At 47.8% G+C, this 23,082-nt stretch overlaps 8 protein-coding genes across 8 annotated transcripts; 5 read left to right on the top strand and 3 right to left on the bottom strand.

Moving 5' to 3' along the window:
* Positions 1-77: 77 nt before the first annotated feature.
* BDR25DRAFT_298586 (uncharacterized protein) lies at positions 78-768 on the bottom strand (the record flags this gene model as incomplete). The annotated part of the gene is made up of 3 exons (XM_033689083.1): positions 78-211; positions 267-405; positions 478-768. The coding sequence occupies 3 exons, from the start codon at positions 766-768 to the stop codon at positions 78-80; spliced, it is 564 nt and encodes a 187-aa protein (XP_033539899.1).
* A 1,137-nt stretch (positions 769-1,905) lies between these two features.
* BDR25DRAFT_320247 (uncharacterized protein) lies at positions 1,906-2,864 on the top strand (the record flags this gene model as incomplete). Its single annotated transcript, XM_033691887.1, has 3 exons — positions 1,906-2,277; positions 2,381-2,642; positions 2,713-2,864. 3 exons carry the CDS (start codon positions 1,906-1,908, stop codon positions 2,862-2,864), a joined length of 786 nt encoding a protein of 261 aa, XP_033539898.1.
* Positions 2,865-3,725: 861 nt separating this feature from the next.
* BDR25DRAFT_338028 (peptidase S10, serine carboxypeptidase) lies at positions 3,726-5,545 on the top strand (the record flags this gene model as incomplete). Its single annotated transcript, XM_033693247.1, has 5 exons — positions 3,726-4,007; positions 4,058-4,115; positions 4,165-4,453; positions 4,510-4,643; positions 4,695-5,545. The coding sequence occupies 5 exons, from the start codon at positions 3,726-3,728 to the stop codon at positions 5,543-5,545; spliced, it is 1,614 nt and encodes a 537-aa protein (XP_033539897.1).
* A 3,705-nt stretch (positions 5,546-9,250) lies between these two features.
* BDR25DRAFT_246547 (uncharacterized protein) lies at positions 9,251-9,895 on the top strand (the record flags this gene model as incomplete). Its single annotated transcript, XM_033685932.1, has 1 exon — positions 9,251-9,895. The coding sequence occupies one exon, from the start codon at positions 9,251-9,253 to the stop codon at positions 9,893-9,895; it is 645 nt and encodes a 214-aa protein (XP_033539896.1).
* Positions 9,896-10,468: 573 nt separating this feature from the next.
* BDR25DRAFT_329903 (biotrophy-associated secreted protein 2) lies at positions 10,469-10,841 on the bottom strand (the record flags this gene model as incomplete). Its single annotated transcript, XM_033692484.1, has 2 exons — positions 10,469-10,758; positions 10,808-10,841. 2 exons carry the CDS (start codon positions 10,839-10,841, stop codon positions 10,469-10,471), a joined length of 324 nt encoding a protein of 107 aa, XP_033539895.1.
* Positions 10,842-12,298: 1,457 nt separating this feature from the next.
* On the top strand, positions 12,299-14,682 carry BDR25DRAFT_246452 (glycosyl hydrolase; the record flags this gene model as incomplete). Its single annotated transcript, XM_033685928.1, has 3 exons — positions 12,299-12,514; positions 12,562-13,975; positions 14,024-14,682. The coding sequence occupies 3 exons, from the start codon at positions 12,299-12,301 to the stop codon at positions 14,680-14,682; spliced, it is 2,289 nt and encodes a 762-aa protein (XP_033539894.1).
* A 3,386-nt stretch (positions 14,683-18,068) lies between these two features.
* Positions 18,069-19,232, top strand: BDR25DRAFT_202712 (glycoside hydrolase; the record flags this gene model as incomplete). The annotated part of the gene is made up of 1 exon (XM_033684406.1): positions 18,069-19,232. A coding segment is annotated over one exon (1,164 nt), but the record flags the coding sequence as incomplete, so codon positions are not given.
* Positions 19,233-20,106: 874 nt separating this feature from the next.
* On the bottom strand, positions 20,107-22,090 carry BDR25DRAFT_338027 (uncharacterized protein; the record flags this gene model as incomplete). The annotated part of the gene is made up of 2 exons (XM_033693246.1): positions 21,068-22,090; positions 20,107-20,204 (listed from the first exon to the last, which is right to left on the bottom strand). The coding sequence occupies exons 1-2, from the start codon at positions 22,080-22,082 to the stop codon at positions 20,107-20,109; spliced, it is 1,113 nt and encodes a 370-aa protein (XP_033539892.1). The 5' UTR covers positions 22,083-22,090.
* Positions 22,091-23,082: the final 992 nt, after the last annotated feature.

The raw sequence follows: 23,082 nt of genomic DNA, 5'->3' as shown, positions 1-23,082 counted from the left end.
ATCGTACGCGAAATTCACTCTATGCCTTGCCTACCTCTTTGCTTACTCGCAAAGTATTCCGAGTCTTCATCATCAGCCTAACCCGTCCAAACTGGCGGTCCAGGGGGAATGTAGCCCTTCAACCAATATCCTTGAGTCCAAAGAGGTGCCCAAATTCCCTCGTCAAAGTCGTCATACGCCCCAGGAAATTTGACAGTTGGGCTAGGCGTTCCTATGGGATCTTCAGTTTTCGCGCAGGCTAACTTCTCACGGTACTTTCAACTCACCACCACCGTTTCCTTTGATATCTAGCTGCGCACATGAAACAAAGAAGTTGGTCTCCTTTATTTCGGTTCTTAAGAATAAATGCTCGATGCGCAGTAAGTATTTCCCTGGTGGAGTTGTTTTTGGAATCGTAACGTTCATCTAGGTGCCTATTAGCAATCTGCAGGCACCGAATGAAAAAGGGACAAATTAGGAAATCGAAGAACGCGTTACCGAATGAGGCTCTACGTCGGCCAGCCACCCTGCTTTGGTATTAGTATTCCAACCCAGTTCTCCGATCTTGAACCAATCCCCGTTCCCATCCCAGGTCCTCAAGTCAACGCCGTCCGGAGCCTTTGCCAGATAGAACATGCCTGGCCCGCCGTGTGTTATCTGGTTTGATGGGCTGCTCCACACACCAGCAGATAGTTCATCACCTGCATTTACAACCAAGATTTCAGAGCTCAAAGACCCTTTTTCGGCATTGACGCCGCATCGGATAGCTGTATCGTAAACGTCGAACATTGGGAAATACGCATAGTCACCCTGCTCCGCCGACATCCATGTAGGATTCGCAGGTTTGCTAGATGGCTATGAGACGGAGAAGTATGGCTCATGGGTGGGTTCGATTTACCGGATGTACTGCCAATTTTTTGATTCAATGCCATTTATGGTCTTGAGTCTACTAAAGGCATCTGTAAAACAATGACAATTTAAGTCACAGATGCGAAAATAAGAGAGAAGGTACTAACAGTGCGCCGATATCCCATGAAGTTGGAAAAGACCAGCCAGGGTAAACCCGATATTCTTCATTCTGATGTAATTATTGACACTAGAAAGAGCAGAGACACTCGGCTCCCTAGTAGTATTTGTAGCCCACCTGCTGTCATATATATGGCGTCACTCAATGGTGAATCATGTAACCCACTCGTGCTTGATGCTTTCTCGACGCAACCATTGATGCAGAGGACGCCACTGCGACAATATTATATAGTGTTTGGCATCTAGCGCATGGCATCGTCTCCTCTCGAACGCAATAATGTAGATGATGTGCACGTATTAACGCGGTGTCTCGCGTCAACCCCTATCTAATTTCCACCTATTGAAAATTTTCTGGATATTATACTGGTGTAGCAGATTCCTCTTACGGTTCCGCAAAGGCTGACTTCTGCTTGATATCCCGAACATAGACTGCATGTACGCAATGCCATCGCATCACAAGCGAGCTTAATGTCCGGCTATAATATCTCCGAGTCTGCCTCGCGCCAATGTTCAGACTGCACACCTGATGATCTCCGCTTTCTTAAGTCTAGATAGCGAGCGCTCCTCACGTTTTTAAGAACAGCCTGATTCCGGATACGAGGTGAGCTACTTAGGGGAAGAAGAAGGCCATTAAAAAATAATTTAGACGCTGCAACCTCAACATTAATCCTGCTAGCAGTGCGAAAGCTCAACGCTAGCGTTTGCAGTGTATAACAATCTGCGTATGTACTTTATACGGGCGGTAAATCAAATTAGTACCTGGTAGAAGCTAGCTTTAATAGAGAAAGGTCACGAGGCAGGCATCCTTTCCAGCCTACAGATTCCTCATAAGCTTTGAGATCCTCTATAAAGAGCCATAAACTTATTCTCGCGGAGGCCTCTTCACTCGGGTTAGACGATATGAAACCATCAAGCGGTTCTTCGCTTTTTTTTGGTCTATTTTTCTTCCCGAGGTTGGCGAGTGCAGTCACGTTAAACGTGACAAGCATTGACCAGCGGAACTGCCCCTTTGCAGTTAAAGCCTCCCCACTATCGGACGGCTCGGGCCTCATCATCACTTATGACACGAAGAATACTGCGCTCGCCTCCATTGGCCTGGGTGTGCCAGCGAAAGAAAACAGAAAATTGTGCTATATCAGCGTGTATTTCGATGTTGCCCCAAACCGGAGGGTGACTTTTGAGAGCCTCGAAACAAAAGCCGCGGTGAAGCTCGACAAAGGCATTGAGGCCTATATCAGTGCGGATTTTATTTGGCCTTACTTCACTGGATGGGTGAGCGAATGCTCTGTCTCCCCTACCGAGTCATGCGTTCGGCTACAACCACCCCCCCTCGAAAAACAGACAAGAGGAGAACATGCAACTAATGTGGCCACAGGCGCACTTGAACAAAACAACAATTTCTGGCCCAAGAGCCGACACCCTCAAAACCAGATTCACAGACTCCCCAAAATACCAATCATATTGTAGATTCAGCGGCCCATCAGTTGATAACAACACCGACCCTATCGGCAGCGGAGTCCACATCCGAACCCATTTCAATCTTACGCGGCTCCTTGATGCTAGTGCTTCTGCAACGGGCGAGCTCGGTAAAAATACGACAGTGACCCAGCAAGTAAACTTCAGCTACTCGGAGCCCTGTGAGATATATTCCCAGAATCATGAGTACCAGTTTTGCTGGATCGATCGGCAGGATAATTATCTGTGTAGGTGTAATTCAACGGATGTTAGAGGGCCGAAAGTTGAGGATAGGTTTGGCCCGTGCTCTACGTGGGTTAGGTTTCCGCCAGACCCGCCAACATGATTCTAGACATGGTGATGAGATGAAAGAAGAAGATAAGCATGGAGTACTTGAGTCCTAAGTTCAAAATAGTACATCCTAGGTCAATTCTATTCTTGGCTATCCACGTAATCTTTGCCAGCTTCGTACGGGGATGTAATATGGAGGAAGGCTAGAAGCAGTGAAACATCATTTCTAACAACACGTTCATTGAGGAAAAATAAAGGGATCACATCAAAGGTTCAAAGGCATGTGGCTGGGTATGAATATCTCCATATGGAAGGTACCGTTGCGTTCTTGGGAGCCTCAGAATACATTTTGCTCAAAGTGCACTGCGGATATGCAACAAGGGTACCCTAGTTGTCTTGGCATCCGGACCTGTACATTACCGACACGCGTTTCACCTTCCTTATCCAGCTATTAGCTACAATGGCTGCGAAACTTGCCATTACTTTAATACATACTAACTCCATTCAGGGCGTCTCCACGCCGGAGATCAGCGGCTCTGCCGGGTCCCATCAGCGTTACCCAAAAGCTACAACGATACACGGCGTCATTCATGAGGGCCGACCCCCCACCGCAACTCTCCGCCAATGGACTGTGGCGATAACTCATGGTTTCACAATACACCCGGTGACGTAACCGGGCGAGAACCTAGTCAACCTAATATCGACGCTCATGCACCGTCTTTGTGATGTACCAGACACACGGTTCGCTGATAACTGATCGTCCAATTAAACCCTGGACAAGATTCAGAAACCCCGAGGACTTGCCTGATTCAGATCGTCAACATCCTACATCCAGGAAACTTTATGTCTGACGCCATTCAATTGAGAGAGGAATCTTTAGGAGCTTAACGGGTCATTTCCAGCATAAAGATGAGGAGGTGCGCCAGGCATGAGGCATCACTTTGCATCTACTTTCACCAAGGCCAGGCTTCACAATGGTTCCTCTTAGACGCTTTGCTGCATTCTTAGCATGTGCATCCATAGCTGTGGCACGTAAGGCTACGCTTGAGGAACGACAGATCCCGAAAGATTCTACTGGTGTGATGACAATATCGTCTCCCTCGGGTGCCCAGATTCGCTTCAAGCAGCCTGGCAAGGCCGGCGTCTGCGAGACAATGGAGGGAGTCGATGACTATGCAGGTTACATCAGCTTAAACGAGGAGACTAATATGTTCTTCTGGTTCTTTGAAGCTCGAGAAAATCCTAGCAAGAAGCCAGTACATTTGTCTTAGAAATTTGCAGCGCAAAAACGCTAACCGGGTTCCAGTTAACCTTGTGGCTGAACGGAGGCCCAGGAAGTGATTCACTGATTGGATTATTCCAAGGTAACCTGAACTATCCTCTGTGTTTGTAACGAAAGACTAACAATGACAGAACATGGACCTTGCAACGTAACGGAAGATCTCAAGACCCAATGGAACCCGTATTCCTGGAACAATGCATCTAATATGCTCTATTTGTCTCAGCCTGTAGGCGTTGGATTTTCGTATGAAACTACCTACACCGACTCATCCGGGCGTTACTCGTTAGTCAATCCCGACCGGGCGAATACGACTGGTGCCGCTGCCATTGGCGCGTGGGAAATCTTGCAGGCATTCTTAGAGTTGTCCCCTCAACTGGATCCTGATATCCAAAACTACACATTCAACCTCTGGACTGAGAGGTGGGTGATAAGATCTTGGCATAGATAGCCGCGTGTCATGCTGACAGCAGCACTAGTTATGGGGGCCATTACGGGCCTGGCTTTTACAACTACTTTTATCAGCAGAACGAAGCAATTCTTAATGGATCTGTAGATGGCTTCCCTTTGTCCATGGGTGCGTTGGGCATAATCAATGGCATAATTGACGAAGGTACTTGATGTACTTTCCAACATCATCCTTGTTTCTGCTGACATATCTTAGGCATCCAGGCACCATACTATCCCGAATTTGCAGTTAACAACACATACGGGATCAAAGCCGTCAATGACACCATTTATACATTTATGAAGCAATCTTATTACATGCCCGACGCCTGCAGGGACCAGATTAAGTACTGCACAGACTCCGACCGCACGACTGAAGACGGCTACCTTACCTGCTCGCAAGCAACTAGCGTGTGCCGAAACCTCGTTGAGGGGCCGTATTACGCATTTGGGGGGAGAGGTGTTTACGACATTAGGCATCCCTACGACGACCCGACTCCGCCTGATTATTTCGTAGACTTTCTCAACCTTGCAAGCACACAGGAAGCCCTCGGTGTCAATATCAACTACACGTCGACCAACGCTCGCAATGTCTCTCGTGGGTTTAGGCAAACCGGCGACTTTGTTTTTCCTAACTTCAAAGAGGATTTAGAAGAGATTCTCGGGTACGGTGTTCGCGTAGCACTCGTATACGGAGATGCAGATTACATATGCAACTGGTTCGGTGGCGAGGCTGTCTCTCTCGCAGTCAACTACAGCCACGCCGAGGAATTCCGTGCAGCGGGGTACATGCCCTTCATACTTGATGGTGTGGAGTATGGAGAGGTCCGGGAATATGGAAACTTCTCGTTCACGCGTATCTACGAGGCCGGTCACGAAATCCCGTATTACCAGCCTGCGGCGAGCTTAGCGATCTTCGAGAGGATATTGGATAATCTTGTTATTGCAGATGGAACTCAGATTGTCACGGGAGATTATGCCACGAATGGATCTGCAAAGGCGACACATACGGAGCCTTTTGTGCCTTTGCCGCCAACGAGTATACCGAGCTCGACGGCAAGTGTATGAGGATATAAGGCCTGCTGTAATACCTTAGATGTATCCGTCAATAATAACGTTTAATGATACCCATTATCGCAACCTGAATGCACTAACCCTCGAAAACTACGCGTAAACATGGGCACCAACTTCCCCAGGGGCTCCTTGCTGGAAGGAGAAGACACGTGACCGGAAATTGGGCTGAGTGCGATCCTTGTGTGTGGGCTTTCCAACTGCCTTCTCTCTTCATCTCTCCGAACTTCAAATTCGAACCCCCATACTGGAAAAAATTCTATCCTCCAATAATTTCGATGCTGCTCAACTGTTTTGTACGAATTGCCATAGCTTTCATCGTGACACCTACTGCTCTACTGACACACCTTTGGACTTAGAGATCTTGAAAGTTGATCTTAAAAACTGTGAAGTTTTTAGAGTAGGAGGATCACAGGAATCCTGAGGGACTGAGTTGATTGCTAGAGGAGTGTACCTAGGGTCTATATATGCAAGAAAGGGGTAAGTCTTGGCAACATGTAACTATCGCGCGAAGCATGCGTGACTACTGCAAACACAAACTCTGTGTGGACCCCTGGCAAGGATCTCCCGCATGAAATCTGTGGTATATGCTTAATTTTCCTAGTCACCTTACCTTTTCCCCCCAGTCCCTTCTCTAGGTGCTTTAACTTGGCATGCTTCCATTCTTTGTCCTTTGCAAAAGCCCGCCGCAAGCTTTTGAACACTGTGAATGACGCTGCGAGAATGGAATTGTTTCGCTATAAGAGATACCTAATACTCTTTCCATCTCATTACTTCTCTGATCCTTTCGACTGCAACATACTCACCTAAATTTCTCAGAACACTTATTACACTCCTGAAAACAACTTGGAATTCTCAAAGCATCTCCTGATGCTTCCGGTCGCTGTTCCTGCGGTGTGTAACACCCTCATCGGGCCTACGGATTCCCTTCCTATGAAATACAACCTTCATTAGGTCATTCTCAGTCAAAGCTTACTATATCTCGAAAAGCGGACTGTTCGATATCGTTCGGAATTCCGAGTAAGTACAACCAATACGACGGCCAGAATTCAACAAGGCTCAGTGAATGGACTTCTTTTCAAAGCATCGAAGTGGTAATAAAGAAAAAAAAAACATCTGGGGAGAATTTCAAATCTAAATGAGGGGTCTGACGATAAGATTTTATTAACTAAATCTTGGCAGTACAAAGTTGGACACGCTCGGGTATGAGACGACATCATTTGAAGTGTCCCAGGGTACGTAGTACGTACCAAGTGCGTATCCCAAATGCAAACTAAGATGCGCAAATTTTCGTAATGAATTAAATTCCTGCTTGGAAAATTGCTTCTAAATTTAGTGGTAGAAATTACTAAAAGTCGATTGATCTGAAAAAGGAGCATGAATTCTCGGTTTTTCCGTAGCGATTCCCCGAATGTATAGAATACCGTCCTATCTATTTCTAGCCTTTTTTTTAAAAAAAAAAAAAAATTGTGGTAGCACGACCTTATCTTTAACGGCCTTGGTATGTAAGCGTTGATGAATGCGGTTCAATCTACCTAAGTCGTCTCTCAATACCTAATTGTCTGCTCGCCTTTCTCTATATATGCCCTCTATCAGCTCCATTAGATCCATCTAGTCTCACCTTGCGATAGATACAATATCAATTTTATAACGACGATGTACGGCCTTAATATGCTTTGCGATAGATATCTACACGCATCTAGTTCTCGTGCTGGATGCTTCCTCCGTTTCAGTATCTCTACCGTCACGAGAGCGAAGGGGTCCTCCGTCATTATTACAGCTCCATGGATTTCTGAATATACTGTCTCATCCTCCACTTGAAGATGTTGGCCCCATGTGTCAGAGGATGATTGAAGCTTGGTCCTAGCGAACTTTCCACATAGTTTCCAAAACGCCGGTTTATGAAAGCGATTTGACCAACATATACGAGGCACCTCCATGCACTGCTCTGGTGTCAGCAACAACTGCGGGTTCTAGACCAACGTACCGGATGCGGGCCAGCTCAATGGAGATATACTACTCGCTTACTCTACCTGCCACTGGTGATGAATTTGCAGTTCGAAGCATCCGGGGTTCACAAACATTCCAGCTGCTCCAAAAATGAATACTACAGCCATTATGTCTAGAAACACTGTCATCAGACTACCTATCTACTATTTCGTCAAGGTTGTCACTGTTGAAACATTTATCGGCATTGGAAGCAAGGCGAGATACGCAACCTAAAGCGTCTGGAACATCTTAACTACACTTCCGCCTCAGCAAATCCTCACCGTGGGCCAGATAGTGTCGGATGTCGACAATCTGAAGCAGCTCTGCTAGCCACAACGGACACAAGAGGTGCAGCTACGTCTTTGACTCAAATTTCCGAGTCCACGACTCCGCCACCGCAAGGGTAGAAGCATACAACTAAGGCCGTACCACTTGTTTCTTGGAATTTGGTATTGTCATCCACCAAGACAGATATCACCCAATTTCTGCAATTCCGCTTACAGGGATCGTTAAGCAGAACGACGTGTTCACCGATTATGAAGGGAGCATGAACTCTAAGATAGAATCTGTCGCAGCTCTCTCGATGGATTCGTGGTATGTAGATGCCGTCGGCTGGGTTGACGTTAAATACTGTGGCAACGAGCACGTCGTTTTCCACAGCAAGTTGTATGAAGCCTTAGAGAACAGAGAAAATGAAGTATGAAAGGATTAAAATACTAGGTAGAGAACATCAGCTGCCTGCAGCATTCAAGGAAGGAAAGTAGCATATAGGTCACGTGAACACTACCCATCCATCTTCCCGAGTGCCTAGTAATGCGAGTTCTATCTTGGCTATTTCTGGACTCCGAATAAGGGTGCCAATGATGAAGAGTATATTCGTATAGCCAAGTGGAGATTGCTTCTTGAACCTTGTCACGACTCTAGGTTTCAAGATTGGCTAGCGCGGGGCCTCGTTTCGCATGTTTCTCAGCTTCAGGCAGATGTCGATGTCACAACAGCAGCTCCCGAGCAACACTCCCATCGTTCGCTCTGATAGACATGGCTTTGTCAATTAAAAGTTCCACTCCATATATACTTGCCCTTCCTGTCGAGTTACTGCAACGCATCGCTTGCCATTGCTCTTGCTCAGAGATTCTCAATCTCATCCTCGTTAATCGTCAATTTCACTCAGCCTGTAACGACCGCCACGTGTTCAGATATATCGCAGAGAACACCCATCTCAGTAATGAAACATCCTTTGAAGCTTGGGACTCATCCCATCTCTTGAGCAATGGCTCTCTTTCCGACACGATACGAGTTGCCTCTGCTGTCGAGAAAGTAGTCAAGTATGTCGAGAATTCAGAGTCGGATGTCCTCGCGGAAGATGACCTAGAATCTGGTACATATCACAATCTCTGTAATTGGCTGCCCCACCTGGTTGCTCTGCGCCATCCTGTTTGCAATGGGGTCAGGACTCACTATCTCCTGCAACAATTTCTAATGCTCGGACAATTTGGACCTAAACCAGAGCTTTTACAAGGGGACATTTCTCTCGAACAATCTAACCCTAGCTCTGGACGATCTGACTTTGAATATGTGAGCATAGGATTCTGCCTTGCGACAGTAGCTCTGAGAGAACACGGAAGAACCGCAGAAGGATATTCCCCAGTTTGGCAATTCGCAAGCGCATTGTCCTGTGACACGCGATATGTCGCTTCGGAGCTTGCAAAAAGGATGTCAAGATTCATCGAGGACTACCCTGGTCTCAATTCAGCCCGTGCGGCGTCATTAGTTGTCGCCATGATGTGCGCGATTATGCAACTTCCGCTCGATAGCAAAATCGCTCCACTGCCATCTCCGAGCAGGATTCCGTTTCAGACCTTTATGGACATTCCATTGCCTCTCCGGAACACCGGCGAAGACTTCACCAAATGCCACATCAACAAGATGACATCGGCCAATTTCCTCACCGGAGACTGGATCGGCTATTACAATGACCTTCGCGGCTGGGGAAGAAGAGAGCGATTCTACTTGGACCCCCCCATGCGGCGTATACGCCTCATTGCTCGCCCAGTCTCCTTGTCAGAAAAATCGTCTCCAAACGATAAGACTATCATTGATGGTGTTTCTGGAGGTGTCGATGGATTCCACACGTTCAGCCTTAGTGGAATGGTGTCTGCTAATGGGGATGTTAAACTGCGAAAGACTTACATTCACCAAGGATGGAGCTGGATGTGGTGGGGTGTTGTTACGCCTTTTGGGATTGTTGGTGCTTGGGGTAGGGAACATGAGGGGAGGTTTGGTGGCCATTTTTGGATCTGGAAGAACGAGTGGTGTGAGTCTCTTACAGAGCAAGCTACCCAAGTACGTGGTATCTAGTTTATGCACTTGCGCTGTACGCAACGTCCACACTCCACTTTCACCTCCCAGCTGTCAATTTAATTTCCACCTCAGTCTAAAAGACACGCCATATCTGAACATGAGTCGACTTTTCGAATTTATATAAGGAGGTTATGAGACTTGGCAGGAGTAGTTCTGCAGATTCAAACAAACTGTGAAGAAGAAAAAGCCTCGCTAGTGGTCGTAAAAATAGATAACTCGGAAGTTGAGACTCCTCCAATTTGTGCAGCATCGCTACCCTAGTGGACTCTGTTTTTGCGGTGTGGCTTGGTGTTCTTCAAGATCTGAACTGCAAGGTCTGGCCGTGGGATCCTTGAATTCTGGGTTTCACGGGATGGTGTGCACACGCCGACTTCAAGAGAAATATCGCGCATTTTGCTAGACAGGTAGACAGAAGGAACGAGTTAAAGAGGATGTGTGAGCTCTTAGATATTTGAGTGCTTCATTTCCGACACATGGTAACGTTATAGGTGAACTTAAGATACACCATCGATATCCCAATGCCATTTATCCCCCCTGAACTTGTGGCAGATTTCTTCCGTCGGCCAGTATCTACTCGCTGTTCCTGATGACCCTCTTGAAACCCTGCTTCGCTACCTGGGCTTGAGCAGCGGCAATCGTAGCATCTGCATTAGGATCGACAAAGTTGCATCCATTCTTTCCGTTCTGAAACTGCGCTGCCTCCGCGGAGCAGACACCGACACCAGAGGCATCGGCGCAGCAGCCTGAGCCGCAATCGGCATTAGCAACGCAGCCGCCCGTGATAAACTGGGAGCCGTCGCCCGCGCCGACGTTTTTGGCACCGGCGTTGTTGGGTGTAATGGCAACCGCAATGGCAGCGACTGAGAGAGCATTGGTAAATACTCGATGCGGACGTAGATGAATACTTACAAGCAAAGAAAGCGGCAACTGTAATGCGGACCATCTTGAATGAATGTTTCGGTTTCCGGCAACAGGAGTGTAGCTTTGGAAAATAATTACAGTGAAGATAATACGAATGAACGACACCGGGTCGGTATGCAGTCACAGACGCAAATGAATGGAATAAGAAGTTATATCAAAAGGTTCAGATGTGCTTGGTCAACAGCAACTACATGCGGAAGCAAGGAATCTTTTATGCCTGAGGTCTTTGCCTTGACATCTGCTTTCGCCCGCATCCTTCATTTTCTGACAGTGTGATCGTCCCCACGTCACTCGTGAGATCGCGCTCCCCAAGATCGAGTCCACGGCACTGCGAGTTGCAGACTGGGGGGATCTTAAGTAATATCTTGTCTCATTATAAGCTTGATATTCAGGCACAATGACATGGCGCAATGCGTGTAATGCGGGTGACCGACGGTGTCCAATCCGGAGTGGACATGGTGGCTTGCATTATCCATGCGCAGATGTTGCGGCTTGCGTCTCGGAATTTTCGAACAGCCTCAGGCCAGATGTTCGAGGTTGTTAGGGAGCAGTGAGCAGTTCGAGACGTATCTTTAGGCCCTGTAAGGTCGCCTTGGGGCTATACATGATGCCGATCATCATCTTGAAGTTGGAGTGGTCGTTAACGTTAAGAGCCATATTTGAAGTTACATATCAACACAAGCATTTCAGGTAAGCACGCTGTGAACCTTCTCGCTACTCTCGCCACTGCTCTCCGTCTACTACTCACATAACGCTGCGCGTATTGGGAACTTCGCAGCAAGGACTGATCAATTGATGCTAGACCTGCGGGGGCGAGGTGGGAGTTGTAGATCGAGTTTCGACATTACGGATTCAAGGTGACGGATTCAAGGTGCTTGAGCTGACAGGCAACTGAGAGCAGGTAGGCTCATAAAGGGCACGTAGGAACAACTAATGCTTTGGATCAACCTTGGAAGAAGGTTAGGACTTTGAAGGACGCTGGAGGGGTGGGTAGCGGGTCACGTGTGCGGGGTAACATCCCCATGCCTTGGCAAGTACCTTAGTACTATTCAAGAAGGCGGGGCTTGAATAACGCTATGGTACGCTGACGACTGATACCTCATCTTCGATGTAACCTCGAAGATGCACCTTGGTGGGACAACATGTGCTGATGGTCGGGTACTTTGTTCCCGGAACTGTACATAAGAAATGGGTGCAGTTACTTCGTGCCTAGGGATCACGAGGGACAAGACTGAATTCTGCCCCTTCTTAGTGAGCATGGTACTCGGAACCTGGACTGCAATTGCTTTCACTCTGTCTTTTGCGCCATGTGTCTTCGCACAGGTGGACTACTCAGAGTTCGTCAATCCCTTCATTGGCTCTGAAGGAGCGATTCCTGGATATTCCTGTGAGTTTCAGCAAGTGCCAGGCTGTAACAGTGGCTAACAGCCTACGGATGGCGGCGGGGATGTCTTTGTCGGTGGTGCAGTGCCTTTTGGGATGGTAAAAGTCGGCCTTGATACCTATGAATTACCTGTAAACCAAAGCGCACTTAATGGAGGATGGACCCCGCAAGGAAGGGTGACCGGTATCAGTCTGCTTCATGAATCAGGGACAGGTGGTGGACCGAAATATGGCTACCCAGCACAAATGCCCTTGACCTCTATCTCACCTCCCGTGAACTTGCTAGACAATCTGACATACTGGCAAACCCGAGTATGCCTTGCGTAAACCAAACAAGGAAGCTATTAACTAAGTCACAGGATGGCAAAGATGCGGCAAGCGTAGGGTACTTCCGAACCCGCTTTGAATCCGGCGTAACTATCGAGCTCTCTGCAACTCGCCACGCGGGGTTGATGCATTATAGCTTCCCATCTTCTCAGAAGAATATTCTTGTAGACTTCTCACACTACCTTCCTTACCCGACGCGTGCATGGGATTCGCAATTCTATGCGGGCGGAGAGATAGATATTCAGCCAAACGGCAGTATTTATACGGGTTATACAAGTATTGCAAATGGGTGGAACTTAGGTTCTCCAGTGACTGTGTATGTCTGCGGAGAGTTCGATTCCCCGCCGGATAGAGCGAGAACCTTCAGTGGTAGGAACACGTTTCCAGTGGGTCGCCATTTCCGATCATTTAATAATGAGACGACGCCCGAGCCTACTTTTCATGGATTTTCAGCGCGTTCAGGCCCATTGAGTGACCGAGTTGGAGCTGTTTTCTCCTGGAACGGTACCAGCAGTTCCGACCATGTCAAATCGCGAGTGGGAGTGTCGTTCATTTCGGTATCGAAAGCCTGTGACTACAAAAACCAGGAGCTTTCGTCATGGGATATCAACCAAACGGCCCAAGCTGCTCGCGACGAATGGAATCGAGATGTGTTCTCAAAAATCCAGGTCAACACATCACCTTCGGCTAATCAGACTCGCCTTGCGCTCCTGTACTCCTCTCTTTATTTCATGCACCTCATCCCGAGCGAGCGCATAGGCGAGAACCCGCTCTGGGAATCTGACGAGCCGTATTGGGACGACTTCTACACTATGTGGGACCTCTTCCGCAACCAAGTCAGCTTATGGCACCTCATCCAACCCGCGTACTACGAGAGCATGATCCGATCTCTGATTGACATGTTCAAACACGAAGGATTCATGCCAGATGGGCGAAGTGGGAACTATAATGGGCTTTTCCAGGGAGGATCAAACGCGGATAACGTGCTTGCGGATGCGTACGTCAAAGGCCTTCGTGGGAAGATTAATTGGACTGATGGTTATGCTGCGGTCAAGAGAGATGCAGAAGTGCTCCCTTTCTGGGACTCCAACCCTGTCGACCCCCAAGGCTCTCTGAAAGAAGGGCGCTCGGCGTTGGACGACTGGATTCCATTGGGGTACATCTCAGCAGATCGAAATACCCGCTGTGTGTCTAAGACGGTAGAGTACTCGCTGAATGACTTTGCCGTGAGCCAGATCGCGAAAGGAGAGGAGCCTGGCGACCAGGAGCTGTACTTGCGGAGATCCGCCGGATGGCAATTGATATGGGACCCTGATGCTAGTAGCCGAAATTTCACTGGGTTCGTGATGCCAAGGTTTGCAAATGGGACGTTTGACAAGACCTACGATATCACGAATTGCGGAGAATGTAATTGGGGGGATCACAGTTATGAGGGTACTGTGTTTGGTAAGCCCATGGCAACTGAAAGTTAAATTGCAGGCTTACAACCTATAGAATACTCATTCGTGATCCCGCATGACGTCGAAACAATGATTCAGCTTATGGGAGGACCCCAGCATTTCGAGCAACGTCTCGACTATATCTTTCAACCTAACACGTCCGGCGTTGACCTCGGGGTAAACGGTCTCGGCATTACAACCATCAACAACGTTGCCAATGAACCCGACTTCGGGACTCCCTATCTGTACAATTACCTCAACAAGCAGTATAAGAGTGTTGGGAGATCGCGCCAGCTCGCTAACGACTTCTACTTCAATACGTCTAATGGAATCCCGGGAAATTCTGATGCCGGCGCGTTGAACTGTTGGCTCGTTTGGCAGATGTTAGGGTTGTACCCGGTTGTAACTACTCCAGTGTATCTTCTCGAAAGCCCTTGGTTTGATGATATAAATATCACTGTCAATAATAACCGAACATTACGGATACGAGCTGAGGGCCTAGATGATGGGGATAGTCGTCAAGGCTACTACGTTCAGAGCGTAAGCATTAATGGGGAGATGTGGAATAAGAATTGGTTTGAACACGATGATGGCGATATTATGAGCGAAGGAGGAGAGATTTTCTTCCGTCTTGGCACGGACCAAAAAGTGTGGGAAACTGGAGGGGTCCCCCCTAGTCCTGGGCATATTGTGTTGGAGAACGATAGGCGGTAACTCGGAAATCTAAGCACGTCAAGTCTTTGTCGTAACACCTACGGTTGGACTACTTGCTGAAGTCCAAATAGGTAATTGCTCATGGCTGCTATCCCCCAAAGGGAAACTCTGGACAACCGCTGAACGACCTAGCGCTCTGTTGAAGAGGGAGGCTGAAAATTCTGTCCTGTCCATCAAGAACTTCTGAAATGCTCTTCCATCATTGCGTGCGAACATTTTGCCCGCGCTTGTCATTTTTGTGTTTATACTAGATACGTTGACACATTGCTAGTTGATCTCATCATCTTACGAATATATAATCTTCAACACGAAGCTATGCACCTCCTGAGCCCAATTACACACCTACCAATCTTCTGAGCATTATGACCGAGACTACAGTGTCCTCACTCTCCAATGGATACATCCAAACCAAAGCCTACCTGAAGCGGAAGCCCGCTCTCACACGATCCGAATTCTATTCGCACTGGGAGAAACCGCGCGGGCCCTTGGTAATCCGTTCTTCAAGAAACATGGCAATATCCAATACCAAAAATAGATATCCTAACGTCTGTTTCTCTATCGCCACCCCAGTCTCGCTGCTCGCACTCCCTCTAGTATGATAAGAGCAAGGTCCAGGCAACTGGTAGTATCGCCCCGAATCACTCAGGGACTGGCCATGATGGAGAGCCCATCGAGTTCGACGGCATCGCGACGACCCTTGTCCCGGTATCTAAGGCATGGCGGCAGCATTGCAGGACTCGTACTACGCGACAGTTATCGAGGTGGATGAGCATATTCTTAGGCCGAGAGACGCCAAGAAAGGGTATTGTAGCAGTCTTCGCTGGGCAGTGCGTCGAGATCATCGAAAGGAGATGAAGAGTGAGGAAAGTAGTGTCTAAGGCGGATAGGAGTGGACGGGAGAAAATCGGGGGTTTATCGAGGGATGAGTCGCACCTGCCTGAACCTCCTATTTGATCCATTAGATTGAGGATCTGATATGGGAATCGTTACAACGAAGGAAGGTGGCCAAGTGAATCGCGTTGAGTGAATTTGGCCACAAGGTTCCGGGCCTAACCGCTGAGTCAGCGGAAAACTTCATCTAAGTCAGAGGATACAAATCTTGGGAAAATTAGATTTAGAGAGTTGTTCATTGGGCGGTGATAGGATATGTAAGGTTAATCTGTCGCTAACGGTGGTTGGTGCTTAGCTTTGAAATGTAATGGGATGTTTAACATTCCCTGCCTGCTTAAAGCTGTAAGCACTCCTCCTAGACTATAGTGACTCTGATATTCTTCTAATCTAATGAGATCTTTGAACAGACGGCAGAATTTACCGCACGCACCAACCTAGCCAAGGTGTCGCTTGTGCGCTAGCCGGGAGGGTTCCACACTGAGGCATAGCTATGACTGCTGAAGAAGCCTACGAGATGTCTGCTTAAATAGAAGCGCGAAAGTCGTGTTGGAGAATTGCGAAGGCCCGTATAAGGCTCCACCAAGATTTTTTTGCAGCTGGTGGGTCAGCATATTATTGCTCACCTCGAATGACTGATCGACTTTCGATGTCTGAAAACAATCGTGCCATCAGAAACTTACAACCTTGATGCCTTTTTATGAATGTATGTCTAATATCTTTTCTATATAGTTTTTGTTTACTTCGCTCGCTTCATGCATGTCATAAAATCTTTCGCTCGAGGAATTCCCCGAACCGATGTCACTTCTATCAAGGATCGCAAATATGATTTTCTTAAATAGCTCGTTAGGGATAATTACGTCCGACTCCTGAGGGTGGCGATTCTGGAATTCCTTTTAAGTCCTGGCGTCATTTCTTTCGACGCGACACGATGAACCCGATGGCACTCGTGAAAATGTTACTTTTCCTCGCCGCCTGCACCCAGTTCTCACTTAGCTTCCCCCAATGGCCCATGTCCCCACGAGCGGGTTCTGGTTACGGGAAATCTCACTTCTTGCCTGGGTTCTCGCAGCCCTGCTTAGGTCTTTAGAGCAGTGGAACCGGAGTACTTGCATCGGCTCCCTTCAACTTATGTAGGAAAAGCAATATCCGGTGGCATTGTTTTCCACGGCTCCAGAAGCATTGGGTGGTTCCTCGAAGTTGACGCGGGGCTGTCTGATGCTTAATACACCGGTGGGGTATGCGATTTATAAGACCTTAAACTGAGACTAAGAAGTGACGGGCTTGCTGGATTAGAAATTATGGTCTACCGTGATGGAATCAAGGGAAGCTGGGCCGGTCTAAGCTACCACATATGCTCAACTGTCCATGAAGTCCAAGTTCTGTGTGGACGACAACCATTTTTATGCCGCTGGGTAGCTCTCCACTTCCCCCCCGATCTTACGCCGATCAAATTGAATATGTTTGCAACCCTCTGTCATTCACTGTGGGCTTACAAAGCAAGGATTTCCAAACGGCAGTGGGTTTAGGACTGTTGCCTATAGTGCTGTTGGAGGCTGGTTCGCGGAATTCGCAACTGGATCAGGCTCCTTTACACCGACATCAATGGCCCAGACAACGGGTGCAAATCGGCACTCAACCCGTTCCCAATGCTTGAGATTCATGCGGAAACGACAAAACAGTATTCTACGCTGGAGGCCAAGGGGAGCACGGAGTGGAGCCTCCAATTTCAAACTTGTGAGATTCTTTTAGGGCATGATTGCCGACTCAGGAAACCACATTCAACGGCGATGTGCACCATTTCTCATGGACGTGCAGTGGCGTTGATGATTTGCTTCAAAATTACAAGGTCGACGATATAGGTGAGAACGTTCGTTGTCGAGTAATTGAAAGTAACATTTACGAGCTGATCTTTTAAGGCCATTGTGGGGCGTCTACCATACCGAATCTCTCGCAGTTCACTGTACCACAAGGCCCTACTTCTATCCAGGCTAGTTCGGTCATGATAAGATTCTTCGACAAGTTCACTAAAACTTAGGAGGGGTCTATTCCTGAAGAAGCAAGCTCTGCCGTCCCAGCAGAGCAATCTGCGGCATTGACATTCTCTCCCAAACCCGCTACCTTGGAGCATTTACTACTGGTCTATAATGGTTAATTCGAATTAGCGATTCAATCTATTCTCCCGCGACGCATGCACCGGCGAATTAATTATGTACAGTGTAAGTGCCGGAACTAATGTACCCCACATTGATTCAGCCTGAAGTTTGCTTCATCTCTCCCAGCTCACTATATGATTCTCAATGCCGTATTAGGGATTTGTCCCGCGAATGCCCTGGTGATTATACAAACTCTTCTTTCTCAAAATTGTCATGTTAAATTTGTTCATCACCTTGAAGATGCGTTGCGTCATCATTGCTTGGTTCAGCATCCTCAACACATGCTTTGGGAGCTACGTTGAAAGGCAAATAAGTCTGAATAGCAGTATCCCAGCAGTCAAAGTCACCGTGGACACACAAACACGATACCAGGTGATCGACGGCTTTGGAATTTCACAAGCTTTCCAGCGTTCCGCCCAGATCCATGGAAAATTCGGTCTTTCTACGCAAAACCAGCAACAGGTTCTTGATTATTTGTTTAGCAATGAAATCGGGGCCGGCTTCACAATCCTGCGCAATGGGATCGGGTCGTCCACATCGTACGTCGAGGATTTTATGAAGTCTATCGAACCAATAAACCCCGGAGGCCAGAATGCAACACCTAAGTATGAATGGGATGGCGATGACGGTAGTCAGGTTTGGTTGACTAAGGAGGCGATGAAGTACGGAGTTGGCATTGTGTATGCGAACGCGTGGTCCGCGCCAGGATACATGAAGACGAATGGGAATGATTCCAACGGGGGATATATATGTGGGGTTTCTAGCACGTCCTGTGAATCAGGCGATTGGAGGCAGGCATTCGCAAATTACTTGGTACGGTACCTACGGTTTTATCAGGAGCGCGAAGGCATCGAAATCACTCACCTCGGGTTCTTGAACGAACCAGATCTCAACCAAACGTACGCTTCCATGCAATCTTCCGGATTCCAGGCCGGAGATTTCCTGAAGGTCCTCTCCCCAACTCTTAAATCTTCTGGCTTCGGGAATGTCAAAATTGTTTGTTGTGAGGCCACCGGATGGAACGATGGTGAAGACATTCTAGCCGAACTCCAAAGCGTACCTGGTGCCGAAAATACGTTATCGGTCTACTCTGCGCACGGATATTCATCTAATCCTTCCTTGCCGTTCAAAACCTCGGTATCCCGGGTCTGGCAGACTGAGTGGGCGGACCTTGATGGGCGCTGGAATACGGCATGGGACAACCTCGGAAAGGCAGGCGAAGGTATCGCTTGGGCAAACAAGATCCAACAGGGACTCACTCTTTCGAACATATCAGGGTTCCTCTACTGGCAGGGCGCAGAAACGACATCAACCAATTCCGCACTCATTCGGCTGTCCAATGATACCCTGTCTGTAAGTGCACGGCTGTGGGCCTTTGCCCAATTCTCGAGGTTTGTGAAGCCGGGCGCGGTAAGGGTGAAAGCGGAGAGCAGTATAGGGTATGTAAGAGTGAGTGCATTTGAGAATGTTGATGGGAAACACGTAGTTAACGTCGTCAACAATGGGCATCTAGATGTGCACACGGAGTTTGAGGTTTGGGGTGTCAAAAGCACGCAGTTTAGCGTCACGCCTTGGCTAACTAACAACCGGAACAATCTTACTAAGGGTGAAGCAATCCCAGTTTTTCGAGGCGACTTCGACCGTGTTAGCTTTAACGCGATGGTGTCGGGGAGGAGTATGGTCAGTTTTTTGTTCTAGCTATTGCGCATTTAGCTTTTTCGAAGGAATACACTACCTACTGAGGCACGATGATCTAAAGCCTCAGTGTCTGTCCTAAACTTTCCTCCACACACGAGGATTTGCAAGTGACGTAATTATCGTAAGGGGCCTAGATAGAGCTGATGGAGGGCATATAGAGGGTTCGAGAAGTCAATTTAGTACTGAGAGACAATCTAGGTATATTAAGGTGAGGTATAGGGTCTCTAGAGCTTAAGAAAGCTTAGAGGCAAACAGATAGTGACTAAAAAGCGCTTGGTCTTAAAGAGTACAAAGGCGAGAAGTAAAAAACCTACATAAACTAAAATGTTATATAGAACACATCTTTCTAGCTTTAATAAAGTAAACACCAAAGTAAAGCTGTATAAACTAACTAGTTAATAAAAAAAAAGTATAAATAGTTAAAATAAAACTATAACTATAGAGCATACTTAGCTTATCTCTTTGTCTTCTTCGTCAGGTAAACCGCATATTCTGCCTTAGGAACTCCCGGAGCTGCCCAGACATTGCCCCCAACTGCTCTCCATACCTCCAACTGTTCCTTGAAGTTACCGTTCGGCTTGATCTTCCTATTCCCTCCTACAAAGGCCAGGGCGGTGGCGAGGCCGTACCGATAAGCTTGCATTAGATGGGCGATCACGGCCGTGGGAGACTGCGACACGCCTCAGTCGCAATGGACTAGGACGTAGCCGGAATCTAGGTGCTGCTTGATGAAATCGCAGATATCGGCGAGCTCAGGCAGCAAGTCCTGCGTCATGCTGTCTTCGCACTTTTTGAAGAGGCGATTCCCTTCGTGGATGATCTTCTACCAGGACTGGCTCCAATGGACCCATTTCGCCCCACTGAGAGAGACCACGGCGGTGATATTGTGCTCGCCGAGGATTTTAGGGTCACGAGAACTCGTTCTATCGCTAAGGTAAAGCTGACCGGCGATCTTGGTGATTGACGGGTTCGGCATGGTGATGGTTCGGTGGATTGTGGAGACGGAGCCAGCTGCTGCATGAGACCGCGAAGCGAGGATTGTAGCTTGTACGAAGCCTCCGTTGAGCGGATAGCGGAAAAAGGGCCGGGTCAAGGGCACGAACAATGGAGGGAAAAGGCGGAAGAAGCAGGAGATTTGGGCGCTCGGGGCGGGGCCATGTACAAAACTTACGCCTGATACCAGGTAAGGCTTTGAGGGACGCTTGCACCAATTAAATTATTTTACATGTGATAGTACATACGAGCCCACATGTATGAGTCCACATGAGTTGTACCTAAGAACTTAACATTGTGAACCTAACCATCGCACTGAACGGTACCTGTCCTTGTGTTTCACGACCCGTCCTAGGGAGTCGGACTCTATCATCGAGTGTATTCCAGAGCCAACGGCCAAAGTCACTCTCATTTCGATGAACCATCCATCTAGCCTATAATATTCCCAATGCAATAACCAGTGAAGTTGAACAATAGAAATTCCTCGCTCAGAGTAGCATTGCCCCCCGATAAGGCTACCGCGGGGGTGCTCGAGTAACTTGCTACTCGGGGGCTCCTGCGCGCCTTCTCCGCCGTAGAATAAAAGCCCACCAAAGTCCTGTCTGGTGACAAGAACCACCACCTGTCGGACCGATGTCTACAAACCATACCATTGCCCAAGCGCAGGCTCGTATACGTGCCGTCAGGTGCCCTATTCGTCTCGATGCTTGCCATGATGACCAAAACCACCATGAGACTGATGATAACGAGCGTGTAGATCTTGTACCAGGTATGGGATATGCAGGGCAAGACAGTCGTTGTTCGTCCACGGAAGAAATAAAAGGCGTGGGTCAAGAAGGATATAGTGGAAAGGACAAGGTAAAAGATCGAGGACAGAAACGAAGTTGTCGTAAACAAAAGACTGTGAAAGACAGGAACAGTGTATATGAGAGACAGAGTCCAGAGCCCCGCGCAAAGGATGAGATAGAAGGTGCGGAAGCAACGACTCGGCCATGAGCTGCTGGGTGCCCTGAATCGAGCATTGGGTTTCGGGGAGGCAGCATCTTGTGCGACGGGTGGATCGGGAGTGCTTTCTGGCGAAGCGTAGGTGAAGTCCTCAGTCAGCCACGCTGCAGCGCACAATCTCAACAGTCCCAGGACCGCAAGGGGGGAGAAAACCATGTCGACGCCCATTAACGGGTCGTAGTTTGAAGCGCCGGCTCCGGTCCGCTCGGCGACAAGTGCGTAAATTGCCGCTATCCCTTGCAAAGTCGTGATGAGGGTCTTTAGCGTCGTTGCCGATAGAATGCGTCCATGTGTTCTGTCCGGACGCTGCACGCACGAGGTAACAGCCTCAGAAACTACTCCATCACTGCCATCCCATCCGTTGCGTGTCCAGAGGATAGCGTTCGTGGTTGCCAGATCATCTCGGCTCCAGGACTTGGCGCGCAGTCGCCGGTCGAAGATGGCGGCATACCGCCAGATAATGGATGTTGGATTCCAGAGACAGATTTGGTCGTGCCAGCGGGGTTTGGGTTTGGTGAGATAGGAGGCTGCAGGCGCTCCAGAGACAACGTGGGCAATTAGTGGGGCGAGGCAGAGGGTATAGAGGGAGATCCACTCGGTGAAAGTAATGCAACCGCTGTTGAATTGCAAAGGTGTGATGTGATATTGTCGATGAGACATTGTGTAAGTTTCCAGTTGATTTGACAGCTATCGACATGCTGTCCCAGATATTTGAGGAGCTGGAAGGCCGCTGAGCGCGTGTTCAGGAAGGTTCCGGCTAGATGGCGCAGTAGACAAAGGCGCGGAAAACGAAACATCCAGAGACACCGCCACCGCGACCGTCGTCATGGCTTGAGTTTACCGCGAATAAGGCCGTGTGGCTCGTTCATCATGAGGCGAATGAAAATTATGTGAACTTGACCTTGTCTGACTCCAAGATGCAGCAACTGGTAAGCTTGCTTAAGGGAGAGTCATAAGGTTCACATGAGGGAGCCAAGGAACTCGAACTTTGCACTAGCACACCGCCTTCCAGAAAATGCAAACATGAATCAGTAATTGCCTCTAGGGTTGTTCCCAGACCTTTCAGACTTCTCTTCCTAGCATGCTTTTGGGCCACACGAAGTGGCGCCCTAGCACGAGTCCACCAGTCTAAGATGCTGTTCTTAGGGATGAAGATGCTGGTGGGGAGTGGCTTGAAATTTCGGCCACCTTAAGCCCCATACAAACTAATCTATCTGGTGCAAAAATTAGTGGAATTCCTTAGCAACACAACAATTTTCTCTGCACGCGTATAAACTTACATATAAACTGTAAATTTACTTATTTTATATAAAAATTAAATAATAACTATCTAATAATTTTTAGTAAAACTTAAGGCTATATAAATAACGTACTTTATAGGCGAGTTGCTTACACACCTAAGTTGCTTACTTTTACTAAGACCCTACTACACTACCTTTTCTACACTAATGCATTTCTAATAACACTACTTAAATATATTAAAGGAATATTAGATGCAGCTTACACTTTAAGCTTTTAAATAAAATGTAACACTTTTTAAGTAACACACTACAGCTATCTATAAAGTTTTTTAAAAAATAATAAGTAACTAACACACTAGATAACCTTTTTAAGCTAATTATATAGCTAACTTATAAAAGCTAAATAATAATAAAAAGTA

Source organism: Lindgomyces ingoldianus (genome assembly GCF_010093535.1).
Source record: "Lindgomyces ingoldianus strain ATCC 200398 unplaced genomic scaffold BDR25scaffold_63, whole genome shotgun sequence".
NCBI classification, from domain to species: Eukaryota; Fungi; Ascomycota; class Dothideomycetes; order Pleosporales; family Lindgomycetaceae; genus Lindgomyces; species Lindgomyces ingoldianus.
Note: the sequence above shows the minus strand (reverse complement) of the source record. Positions and strands in the feature narration are given on the sequence as shown.